This window comes from Panthera tigris, chromosome A2 (genome assembly GCF_018350195.1).
Source record: "Panthera tigris isolate Pti1 chromosome A2, P.tigris_Pti1_mat1.1, whole genome shotgun sequence".
In the NCBI taxonomy this organism is placed as follows: Eukaryota; Metazoa; Chordata; class Mammalia; order Carnivora; family Felidae; genus Panthera; species Panthera tigris.
Genome location: NC_056661.1, coordinates 100,848,176 through 100,861,919, shown reverse-complemented (window position 1 = coordinate 100,861,919; position 13,744 = coordinate 100,848,176). Strand labels below are relative to the sequence as shown.

General features: G+C 36.9%; 1 protein-coding gene across 25 annotated transcripts in view; it reads left to right on the top strand.

The window, feature by feature from the left end:
* The window catches only part of ICA1 (islet cell autoantigen 1), a 148,892-nt gene that overhangs the window by 61,483 nt on the left and 73,665 nt on the right, over window positions 1-13,744 (top strand). The window contains exon 7 of one of the 25 annotated variants that reach the window (XM_042967166.1): window positions 2,614-3,116. The exons of the other annotated variants lie outside the window; for them this stretch is intronic. Coding sequence (XP_042823100.1) covers window positions 2,614-2,778 — 165 coding nt within the window. The 3' untranslated portion in view covers window positions 2,779-3,116. Of the gene's footprint in view, window positions 1-2,613; window positions 3,117-13,744 lie in introns of those variants that run through there. 25 annotated transcript variants of the gene reach the window in all.

Sequence of the window (13,744 nt, the reverse complement as noted above, 5' to 3'; positions counted from 1 at the left end):
GCTTAGTTTCCTCCAAACAATGAGCTGTTTCTTACACTCATATTGTCTCCTCTGCCAAGAGATGGCCTGAGGTCAACACCACTTCAGCAGGTAGTTGGTTGATACTGCCACATCCTTGAAACAGTAGAAGTATGCAAGAGAAGGGGTGTGGAGTAGCACAGTGTGTAGGGCAGGATGGGTGGATGTTTGTGACAATGGGTGACATTTACTCAAACCACATTTTCTGCCCTAGGCCATTAGCTTGTATTCTACTTCCATATTTTGGCTTGTGGTACACCACAATCAGTATTGTTTGTCACATGCACAACTTACAGAAACTTTAATTTTCAAAAAGAAGATTCATAGAAATGTTATTCCGGAATATATGCAGTACTCTTCTGATAAAGCTGTATCTTACAGCAGACATTTTTGGTGAATTGCCTAACTACCCCTACTTACTCTAAGATAGTAGTTCTCCAGGTGTGCTCCCCAACCAACTGTGTTAGCATGACCTAGGAACTTGTTAGAAATGCAGATTCTTGAAACCTACCTTACACCTATTGAATCAGAAATCTGGGCAGTGGGGTTCAGCAACCTGTATTTTAATAAGATCCTCCAGGTGATTCTGATCTGTGTACAAGTTGGAGAACACATTGGAGGCTGTCTTAGATGGTCTTGAAAATTCCATCCTCTGTAACTAGTTTTAGAATATATATAGGTAACCCAATTCTGGCTTGTGAAAGGTGAGAGGAAGTTGATTAGGTTGCTGCGAGCCTTATGGGAAAAGTGTCCTTGCTCCTAAGAAAGATACTCAGAAAAAGATCACTTCTGTATTTATCTGTATTATTATCATGTCTGGATGTGACCCTTGGAAGTGCCTCAGCCTTCTTGGGACCACGAAGTGTACCAGTTAATGTTAGGGGCAACATGCTGAGAATGACCAGGAAACTGGAAAGAACTTCGTAGACCCATTGAAATTAGCCAACTTTCTTAATTATTTAGTTCTTTTTGAATCAGTGTCTGATCTTGTTTAAAACAATAATAAAAAACATTGATGCATGTACTTAATTGTTATATATGTCTGGTATGTTTGCTAAAGGCATCTTTGCCATAGACATCATCTTTGCTACAAGCATTTTTGTAACAAATATTTTCTTTTTTTTTTATTAAAAAATTCTGGGGGGGGGGCACCTGAGTGGCTCAGTTGGTTAAGCGTCTGACTTCAGCTCAAGTCGTGACCTCCTGGTTCATGGCTTTGAACCCAGTGTCGGGCTCTGTGCTGACAGCTCAGAGACTGGAGCCTGCTTCAGATTCTGTGTCTCCCTCTCTCTCTGCCCCTCCCAGGCTCATGCTGTCTCTGTCTCTGTCTCCCTCTCAAAGATAAATAAACATTAACAAAATAAACAATAAAAAAAAATTTTTTTTATTGTTTATTTTTTTTTTTTTGAGAGAGAGAGAGAGACCAAGCACAAGTAGGGGAGGGACAGAGAGAGAGGGCTCGAACCCACGATCTGCGAGGTCCTGTCCTGAGCTGAAGTCAGATGCTCAACTGACTGAGCTCAACTGACTGAGCCACCCAGGCGCCCCCACAAGTATTTTCACTACATAACTAACTGGTCACAAGGCAGTTTTGTCATAAAAGATAAATCATGAAAAATAAAAGAGGGACATAATGAAAACGTATATAGAAAGGGTTCCTAGGTATTTTTGCTATAAGGATCTTTGTTATAGGTATCTTTGCCACAAGCAATAATCTTTATATACATTAGTAAAAAGGACATAATGAAACATGAAAAATGAATAACAAAATTAAAAAGATTTCATCATGAAACACCATATTTGAACACATTCAGAATATTTGCTGTAGATGCATGGCAACCCTGCACAAATGTCTGATTTTATCTTGTGGATTGTCCCTGAGCACTTGTCTTCAAAGTCATTCATAGTATTCATAGTATTATACTTTCTTCTTTTTTGTGCTTGTTGATTTGCCTCCTCATTTAGCATCTCACTTTTTCTTTTTTTTTTTTTTTTTGCTAAAATTTCTTCCTTTGTTTGGAGAAGTATCAGTTTCCAAATACTAGGATGTGTATATGTAATTGAGCTTTGTATTGCATTGTGAAAGCCTTTTACTCTGCTGTTCTTGGCATCTTGTCAAATATCCAGTGATAGACATTCCAAAGTTTATGGGAAATGTGGGTTCAAAACTCTGCTCTACTGTACAGACCATTGTGAGGACTAAGATTTATATAATATAAAAATGGGAATACTGCATCAATGGAGAAATGAAATTAAACTGTTGAACGGTTATTTTTTTCTCTTTCATGACAAATTGCTTATGACCAATTAGCTATGCAGTGAACACGATTGCAGCAAAAAATGTTTGTGGCAAAGATGTCTACAGCAAAGATGCTTACAGCAAATGTATTTAGAATCCCTTATATATACATGCATTTATTCATACCTAAAACTCTCCAGGTAACAGTAGGTGATGATTATAATTACTTACTGCATTGTGAGGTTCTTGGAAATCCATGAAACCCAGGTGTCCCATACATTTCTAGAATACAATGGTTATGCTTCACTTTGGCAATCAAATAATTATGTTCCAAGCCCATTTCCTACTTTTTCTAGAGATGGAGGACATTCTCAGGAGTCCCTGCTCAGTCATTCTTAAGAATCTTTCAAGAATGCTGTGTTCCTCAATTCTACTGTGACTGTTACTTGCGTCTTCAGTCAGCTCTCAGCCTCCAGTCTGCCAAACCACTTTCTGCAGGCCATCCCTTTGTCATCCTGTAATGGAAGAGAATTATAATACAGATGTGTGACTCCTAATGTATCAGTGTTTCATGACCCAAGTACTTTCAGAGTCTACTTCTGGAGGATGACTCCTTCATACCCAGAGGGTCTCTCACCTCGGATTGCCGGTGGCCCATCTTGCTCCACGGTGAGGTTCACAGAGAAGATTAAAGTGTTATTGTCTAAAGGAAGACAGCCTTGAAGAGACAATTCACCTGCTAGAAAGATTAGCATGTATTTTATAATGCAGGGCTGTTTGGCTCTGCCTTTTCCCTCACTTTTACCTCCTTTCCACAATGCTCTTGGCTTTGCTTCTGTATAGTCTAAGACCTATTAAAGTGCTTTTCCTGAAAACAAAGAAGCAATTTCTCCTCAAAGATGAAATCAGACGTCACTTTCAATGTTGTTTCCCTTTCTTTTTTTGCTATCAAGGCTTTCAAAAACATGGAATTGAGTTTTTGCTGATATGGCACTTTACACAAGGATGGGATGCTATCTGAGGAGTGGTAGTCAGTGGGGATAGGAATAAGGAGGAACTTGGAAATAAGGCAGATGTTGGAGCTACCATGCCAGGCCTGTCGGGGAGAATAATGCAACTAGACCTCAAAGGCTCTAGAACTGGAGGGCACCTCGGGATTTGAAAACTGGCTGATCTCTCTCTGTCATCAGACAGAACTCATGGATTCCTAGCCACTCTCTGAGTCTGGGTCTTATTTAGTTCTCCACTGCTAATTATTTCTTTCCATATTCCCCAGTTCAAATTTCCAGGATAAAGAATTTGATTGGGCTAGTTCATCAATGTCTTTTATGTTTGAGCAGAGCTCTTTATACCAGATGACCTCACAGGTCATTGACCCAGATGGAATGACTCCCTTGGGTCAGGTGACAACCCCAGGTCTAATCAGTTGTGTTGATGGAATGGAGGTGGGGGTGAGGGACAGGGTCACAGGGTAAACCCCCAAGCCACTCCTCAGGGAATAAGCTAGGGTTTCTCCTTCAGCAGAGGCTGTGGGTGGGGCAGATCCCCTCTGAAGAAGCCTGTGGGCCTGGCAAGGACAGTAATTGCAGGGTAACCAAGTAGCACAATGCCGTCTTTCCTACAGGGAATACAAGGGAAAGCTGACTTTTAATTAATGATAAACATCCACACTTTGACCTCAGCATGTTTTCCTTTCAGGGCCTCAGTTTCTTCATCTGTAAAAAAATCAGACAGTCCATCTTAGTGATTTCTAAGGACTGTACTTCCATTCAGGGCAGATCCAAGTTTTATAACCCTAGGCTTACATGTTTGGATCTCTCTCTAGGAAAAAAAAAATACGAAATCAGGTACAAGGCCTTAGAAGGGGCCCTGAAACTCAAGCTTTCTTGATTTCATATAAATCCACCTCTGCTTCTATTCTTAAATTCTGTGGTTCCTTTTGGTCATTGTTTTGAATTCTGCCTACCCTTTGTGCTCATAGCCCGAGGCCTATGAACCCTAAACAGGCTGGTTTTTAGCTTAATTCCCAAAAAACAGTGTGTTCCCCAACAGTCCCTTAAATAGACTATAGGCAATTTGGTAGTTTAAGAAGAAAAAAAAAAACTGATCCACAAACGTTTTATAAATTTGAAGTGTAGTGTTATTGAAATTAATTAGCATGATTTTTACAGAAGTCTCTTTACTTTCTAACTATTCATTCTTCAAGGTGCATCCACGCCTCAAAGATAGAGGTAGTTTATGTCAGCTAATGTGCCTTCAGGCTCTTGATTTGTTGCTATGTATATTTGTTGAATTTGCATCTATTGTTATCACTGTATTGCACCATAATTGCCTGTTCACACATATGGATTAATAGCTCCAAAGAGATTCATGGTAATATAAAATTTGATATGAAAATATTGATGTATTAATTTAGAATAACTTTACGAATATAACAGGGAACAGTACTCTATTGCGGAAGGCCAGTGGGGGGAGGGGGAGGATTGTAAATGTATTTGTTGAGTTTGCATTTCAAACAAGCAACCAAAAAGGAAAAGTTCTAAAAGGAAGTGTGGCATTATTGAAAAGCTGGGTTTAATTGACTCATTAGTGCATTGTCTAAGATGAAACTTTATCAAGTAGGGGCAAGAACAATTAGTTTTCTTTCATAACATTTTCCACAAAATGTTTAATAACGTATCTGTTAAACTAAGGGGCTTCTCCCCCAGCATGAGACAAAGTGATGCTTTCTTTCTAGTATAATGTTAATTGATTTTATTAACTAAAAGCCAAAAGGGAAAGAAATGAGAGAGGCAGCATTGTGAGCTGCACTCCACATATCAGTTCCTTAAAGACTACAGCTTCTTGTTTCTGGGCTGGTAAGGTAGGGACCAGCTGTGCTCAAGAAGCCTGGACAGTGGTGCAGATGCCTTTATTATTTGAGTTTATGCTTTGCCAACACCTGGTGGAGAACACAATTGATAATCCATTGTTCAGCACAACTTAAAACCATATTGAAATACTTGTGTAGACTATAAAGGAATGTTTCCCAGAGCCTAGTATAGCAAAAGACTGGATTGGAATTTACTTGCCACCACCCCCCCAGGTGGACACAGCTTTCCAGCTTTTCAGTGCAAATGCCAGTTAGTCAGCTAGTGAACTGACAGCTTATCTAAAGTTACAAATCTCCATAAGGTTGGTTCATGCTCAGTCTGAATAGGAAGACTCCATTTTTTCCCCTCTTCCTTTTCCTCCTTTTCCTCCTCCTCTTCCTCTTCCTTCTTTTTTACTGTGGTTGGAAAATGGTAGACATAATTTTTTAAAGAATCTGAAACATAGTTTGTATCATTCTTCTTTCATCTTTATCATCTCTGTTTTATTCACCCCACAGGTACATTTTTTTAATGCCCATGATATAGGTTCATAGTAAAATTAACCCAAAAGTACAGAGAATTCCCACATACCTCCTCCGTCTACCACACACATAGTCTTTCCCACGATCAATATACCATATCAGTGTGGTACATAATTAATGAGTCAGCATGAATGCATTGTCAAGCAAAGTCTGTAGTAAATTAAGATTCACTCTTTGTGTTATTGATTATATAGGTTTTAACAAAAGTATAATATCATAGATACACCATTAGAGTATAATATAGAGTACTTTCACTAAGCTAAAAAATCAAATCAAGTTAAAGAACTAATACACAATAGAAAAATAAAACATAAAATAAAATGTAATTCTCCTATTGATTATAAGCCAAAATATGACAGAGTTGAGACCCAAACATGTCAGTCTTTTCATGTCAGTCTTAAGCCCATATGTGTTGGTGGGCTTAACTCACTTATTAAAAAGAGAAATTTTCAGCTGAACTCACTAAGCAAGATTCAACCAAATAGGCTGTATCCAAAATAAAATTAAGAAAGGCTTAAAAAAAAAAAAAAAAAGGAATAAGCAAAGATATAACAAGCAAATGGAAATAACAAAAATCAGATGTAGCAATATTGATATCAGAGATATAGGATTTTAAAAGCATTAAATATAAAAAAAATACCTTTTAGTGCTAAAAGCCACAATTTACAATGAAGGGATAATATTTATGAATATCTATGTACTAAATTATAATGCAGCAACTTTTATAAAGCAAAAAGTACAAGAGATACAAGGGAGACACCGGAAGAAACACCTCCTAATAGAAGAATTTAATGTACCACTCTCAGTATAAGACAAATAGACCAAAAAAAAAAAAAAAGATATTGAAGATCTAGACAACCTAGATAGCGTAATCAATAAGGGTATATATCATCTTTATAGCCAGATAATAAGAAATATACCTTCTTCTTAAGTGCATCTGAAAGATTGACTAAAAAAAGATCCTACATAAATTGAAATTAGAGAATTTCTAAAAATCTTAATGAAAAATGCCACACACCAGAATCTGGGGTATGTATAAAGCAATGATCAAAGGAATATTGAAAGCCTTAAACACTTAATAAAAATTACAGATGACAATAAATGAATTAAAGTCTCAACTTAAAAATCTAGAAAAAGAATAAGAAATAAACCAGAATAAAGCAAAAGGAAAGAAATGATAACAATAACATATAAATTGAGGCATAAAACAGAAGAAAAAGTAAGTCTAATGAATAAATTATTTAAATACACCATTAGCTAACTCAAGGGGAAAAGGGAGAAAGTACACAAACAAGAAATAACAAAGGGGGAACGGTGTCTGGGTGGCTCAGTTCGTTAAGTATCTGACTTCAGCTCAGTCGTGATCTTATGGTTTGTGGGTTTGAATGCTGCATTGGGCTCTGTGCTGACAGCTCAGAGCCTGAAGCCTATGTGGGATTCTGTGTCTCCCTCTATCTCTCTGCTCCTACCCCGCTTATGCTCTGTCTCTCTCTCTCCCTCAAAAATAAATAAATTCAAAAAAAATAACAAAGGGAAATAACTATTGAATCAGAAGAATTTGGAAATATCATAAGAACCTAAATGTAGTTCTTTGCAAATTTGAAAACCTAAATGAAATAGATAATTTCATAGGGAAATAGTTTATCAAAATTCATCCCATTTGGAAAGCTTATACAGAAAAATTCTTTAGAAGAAATAGAGAAAGTTATCAAGGAACTACCTCATAAGAAAAGCACCAGACCCATAATGTTTTGCAGGGAAATAGTGCCACACTGTCCAAGACCAAATAAGTCCCAGTGCTATAGAAGTTATTCACCAGAATTATGAATGGAGGAAAATTCCTGAATTTTTTTTATTAGGCAACTATATATCCATACCTAAACCTGATGAAAACAGTACAAAAAGTTATAGACCAGTATCACTTATGAATATTAATGCAGATTTTCTAAGTAGAATATTAGAGAATAGATCGTGATCCTACATGAAGAAAATAATACACTATGACCAGATAGGATTTATTCCAGGAATGCAAGAAATGGTTTTAGGTGAGGAAATCCAGGAATTTAATATACCATATTAATCTGAGGAAGAAAATCATATGATTATCTTCATAGATTCCAAAAACCTTTTACATATTGAACATTCATTTCTTTGTTTTCAGCATTCATTTCTGATAGTTATTTAAAGAAAAGGAATTGATTAATATTTTCTGAATAGATATGTGATCAAATATAAATATGCCTTAGTCTTAAAGCCAGCTTAGTGGGGAAACACTAGTAATATTTCTTCTGTTAAGATTGGAAGCAAAGCAAGATTTCCCACTATCTCACTACCATTTAACATTGTACTGGAGGTATTAGCCAATGCAAGTCGACAAGGGAAACAATGAGAGGCATAAAAGCGGAGAAGTGAAACTATCTTTATATGCAGAGAATATCATCATGGACTTAGAAAGTTCTGAAGACTCAATGGCAAAATCAAATCAAGTAATGAATAAAGTAGCAGAAGGCTACAAAAGAATGTACAAAGAAAAAAACCCTTTTAAAAAGAAGGTAAAATACCTAAGAATAAATTTAACATGAAATATGTAAAATTTTTATAAGGAGAACTGTAAAACATCCCTGAAAGATATAAAAGTAGACTTGACCAAACAGAGGCTACCCTTTACTTTTGGATAAGAATACTTACATAATAAAGATGTCAGTTAACCACAAGTTAATTTATAATTTAAAACAACCCAATGGAAATACTAAGCTGATAGTAAATTTCATATGGGAAAAATAAACATATAAGAATAGCTAGGAAAATACTAAAAAAGAAATGCTGCAAAGGGGAACTAGCCTACCAGACATGTTTACTAAAGTTTCTTTTTAAAAAGTATGGTGCTGGCACATGAATGGGCAGACAGACCAGTGGAATAGAATAGAAAATAAGAATAAAATAAACCCAAGTACATATGGGACTTTAGCATTATGATAAAGATAGTATCTCAAATCACTGGTGCGAAAATGAACTTCTTAACAAATGATACTGAGACAACTGAGTAGCCATTTGGCAAAGATAAAATTAGTTCCATATCTCACACCATGCACAAGAATAAACTTCAAATAAATTAGAGATCTAAATGTAAAAATGAAACTATGCAAGTTTCTCTTTAACTTGGGTATACACAAAGAATTTCAAATTATGTCTCAAAATCCAGATGCAATCAAAGAAATGATTGATAAATTTGATTAAATAAAAATGAAAACTTCTATACAGAAAAACAGCATAAACAAAGTCCAGTGATAACTGAAAAACAGAAAATGTTTGCAACATATGTTGTAGATAAAGGGAAAATGTCCCTCATATATGAAGAACTTTATTTTATTTTACTTTTTTAAACCTTTTTTAATGTTTTATTTTTGAGAGAGAGGATGAAAGAGTGTGAGCGGGTGAGGGACAGAGAGAGGAGACACAGAATCTGAAGCAGGCTCCAGGCTCTGAGCGCTCAGCACAGAACCCAATGCAGGGGTTGAACTCACAAACCATGAGATCATGACCTGAGCAGAAGTCAGATGCTTAACCGACTGAGCCACCCAGGTGCCCCATGAAGAACTTTTTCAAATTAACAGAATAAGGTAAGAAGAAAAAAATCATAGAACTATGGGAAAAGACATGCACAGATCATTTACAAAAAGGTATAAAAATGGCCTTTAACGTACAAAAAATTATTTAACCTCACTCATGATGAAAGAATTTTAAATTAAAACCACTTTAAGATACACTTTTCACCTATTTCACTAGCAGATTTTAAAAGTGTAACATCCACTCCCTAGACAAGGCTGTGAGGAAACCAGAACTCTCATAGATAGCTGGGAGGGATGCAAGTGGTACTGCTCCAGTGGAGGGGAAGTTAGTCATGTCTAACAAAATTACCCACGTGTTTACCTTTTGACCTAGCAATCCCACTTCTGGAATTACCTTGAAGATATCTTTCCATATATATACAAATACATACACATAAGATGATCTAGTGGAGCACTGCATGGTTTATAATTGCAAAATATTGGAAACATTCCCATTCAGAGGAAGTTGTTGACTAAATTACCCCGTAGTACCCAATGGAGTAGTATGTGAAACAGAATGAGGAGACCTCTGTGGTATGGTTTCCTGGATATATATACAATTAACAAGAAAGGCCAAGTGCAAAGAGTATGTTACCTTCTGTGTAACAAAGAGGGAGAAATGAGAAAATGTACATTTACCCCATCATTTGAGGAAAAAACAGCACAGGAATTAAAAAATAAAAGACTAGTAAGATCAGTTACCTACAGGATATCTCTGGGTGGAAATGGGGTGAAAAGGAGAGGGAATGGGGGAGGAAATGGCACTTCTCACCATGCCAGTTCATACAGACCTACCTTATGGAGTTATGTTATTTCACATATTTTTTTAAATGAATGAATAAATAGCAAAGTAAATTAAATAAGACCCAGATGGTTAGGGATTCTCAAGTTGGATACAAACAAACAAATGAAACAAATTATGTTTCAAATAAGTACTAGAAACCTACTGAGGAAGACAGGGAGTGAGGAGGTTAGGCAGTGAACTCAAGAAGCTTTTGAATGCAGTATTGTGACTGTATGCTCTCAAGCTAAATAAATAAATAAGTAAATAACTGAACAAACACTGCACTCTTGGTAGTTTATTTTCCTTTTTGTAGAAGCATGAGTGTTAGCAGTTCTGAAACTTTTTTTTTGTATATTCTAGGATTTAACAAATATGGTTTTTTTTAACAAATTTTTATTTACAAAAAAAAATTTTTAATATGAAATTTATTGTCAAATTGGTTTCCATACAACACCCAGTGCTCATCCCAAAAGGTGCCCTCCTCAATACCCATCTACCCACCCTCCTCTCCCTCCCACCTCCTATCAACCCTCAGTTTGTTCTCAGTTTTGTTTTTTAATTTTTTTTTCAACATTTATTTATTTTTGGGACAGAGAGAGACAGAGCATGAACGGGGGAGGGGCAGAGAGAGAGGGAGACACAGAATCGGAAACAGGCTCCAGGCTCTGAGCCATCAGCCCAGAGCCTGACGCGGGGCTCGAACTCACGGACTGCGAGATCGTGACCTGGCTGAAGTCGGACGCCCAACCAACTGCGCCACCCAGGCGCCCTTTGTTCTCAGTTTTTAAGAGTCTCTTACGCTTTGGCTCTTTCCCTCTCTAACCTCTTTTTTTTTTTTTCTTCCCCTCCCCCATGGACTTCTGTTAAGTGTGTCAGGATCCACAGAAGAGTGAAAACATATGGTATCTGTCTTTCTCTCTATGACTTATTTCACTTAGCATAACACTCTCCAGTTCCATCCATGTTGCTACAAAAGGCCATATTTCATTCTTTCTCAGTGCCACGTAGTATTCCATTGTGTATATAAACCACAATTTATTTATCCATTCATCAGTTGATGGACATTTAGGCTCTTTCCTTAATTTGGCTATTGTTGAAAGTGCTGCTATAAACATTGGGGTACAAGTGCCCCTATGCATCAGCACTCCTGTATCCCTTGGGTAAATTCCTAGCAGTGCTATTGCTGGGTCATAGGGTAGGTCTATTTTTAATATTTTGAGGAACCTCCACACTGTTTTCCAGAGTGGCTGCACCAGTTTGCATTCCCAACAACAGTGCAAGAGGGTTCCCGTTTCTCCACATCTTCTCCAGCATCTATAGTCTCCTGATTTGTTCATTTTGGCCCCTCTGACTGGTGTGAGGTGATATCTGAGTGTGGTTTTGATTTGTATTTCCCTGATGAGGAGCGACGTTGAGCATCTTTTCATGTGCCTGCTGGCCATCTGGATGTCTTCTTTAGAGAAGTGTCTATTCATGTTTTCTGCCCATTTCTTCACTGGATTATTTGTTTTTCGGGTGTGGAGTTTGGTGAGCTCTTTATAGGTTTTGGATACTAGCCCTATGTCCGATATGTCATTTGCAAATATCTTTCCCATTCCATTGGTTGCCTTTTAGTTTTCTTGATTGTTTCCTTTGCTGTGCAGAAGCTTTTTATCTTCATAAGGTCCCAATAGTTCATTTTTGCTTTTAATTCCCTTGCCTTTGGGGATGTGTCAAGTAAGAAATTGCTTCGGCTGAGGTCACAGAGGTTTTTTCCTGCTTTCTCCTCTAGGGTTTTGATGGTTTCCTGTCTCACATTCAGGTCCTTTATCCATTTTGAGTTTATTTTTGTGAATGGTGTAAGAAAGTGGTCTAGTTTCATCCTTCTGCATGTTGCTGTCCTGTTCTCCCAGCACCATTTGTTAAAGAGACTGTCTTTTTTCCATTGGATATTCTTTCCTGCTTTGTCAGAGATGAGTTGGCCATACTTTTCTGGGTCTAGTTCTGGGGTTTCTATTCTATTCCATTGGTCTATGTGTCTGTTTTTGTGCCAAACCATGCTGTCTTGATGATTACAGCTTTGTAGTAGAGGCTAAAGTCTGGGATTGTTATGCCTCCTGCTTTAGTCTTCTTCAAAATTACTTTGGCTATTCGGGGCCTTTTGTGGTTCCATACAAATTTTAGGATTGCTTGTTCTAGCTTCAAGAAGAATGCTGATGCAACTTTGATTGGAATTGCATTGAATGTGTAGATAGCTTTGGGTAGTATTGACATTTTAACAATATTTATTCTTCCAATCCATGAGCACAGACTGTTTTTCCATTTCTTTATATCTTCTTCAATTTTCTTCATAAGCTTTCTATAGTTTTCAGCCTACAGATCTTTTACATCTTTGGTTAGGTTTATTCCCAGGTATTTTATGCTTGGTGCAGTTGTGAATGGGATCAGTTTCTTTATTTGTCTTTCTGTTGCTTCATTATTAGTGTATAAGAATGCAACTGATTTCTGTACATTGATTTTGTATCCTGCGACTTTGCTGAATTCATCTATCAGTTCTAGCAGACTTTTGGTGGAGTCTGTCGGATTTTCCATGTATAATATCATGTCATCTGCAAACAGTGAAAGCTTGACTTCATCTTTGCCAATTTTGATGAGTTTGATTTCCTTTTGTTGTCTGATTGCTGATGCTAGAATTTCCAACACTATGTTAAACAACAGTGGTGAGAGTGGACATCCCTGTCGTGTTCCTGATCTCAGGGAGAAAGCTCTCAGTTTTTCCCCATTGAGGATGATATTAGCTGTGGGCTTTTCATAAATGACTTTTATAATGTTTAAGTATGTTCCTTCTATCCTGACTTTCTCAAGGGTTTTTATTAAGAAAGGATGCTGAATTTTGTCAAATGCTTTTTCTGCACCAATTGACAGGATCATATGGTTCTTTTCTTTTATTAATTTGATGTATCACATTGATTGATTTGCAAATGTTGAACCAGCCCTGTAGCCCAGGAATGAATCCCACTTGATCATGGTGAATAATACTTTTTATATGCTGTTGAATTCGATTTGCTAGTATCTTATTGAGAATTTTTGCATCCATATTCATCAGGAGTATTGGCCTGTAGTTCTCTTTTTTTACTGGATCTCTGTCTGGTTTAGGAATCAAAGTAATGCTGGTTTCATAGAATGAGTCTGGAAGTTTTCCTTCCCTATTTTTTGGAATAGCTTGAGAAGGATAGGTATTATCTCTGCTTTAAATGTCTGGTAGAATTCCCTTGGAGCCATCTGGTCCTGGACTCTTATTTGTTGGGAGATTTTTGATGACTGATTCAGTTTCTTTGCTGGTTATGGGTCTGTTCAAGCTTTCTATTTCCTCCTGTTTGAGTTGTGGAAGTGTGTGGGTGTTTAGGAATTTGTCCATTTCTTCCAGGTTGTCCAGTTTGTTGGCATATAATTTTTCATAGTATTCCCTGATAATTGCTTGTATTTCTGAGGAATTGGTTGTAATAATTCCATTTTCATTCATGATTTTATCTATTTGGGTCATCTTCCTTTTCTTTTTGAGAAGCCTGGCTAGAGGTTTATCAATTTTGTTTATTTTTTCAAAAAACCAACTCTTGGTTTCATTGATCTGCTCTATAGTGTTTTTAGATTCTATATTGTTTATTTCTACTCTGATCTTTATTATTTCTCTTCTTCTGCTGGGTGTGGGGTGTCTTTGCTGT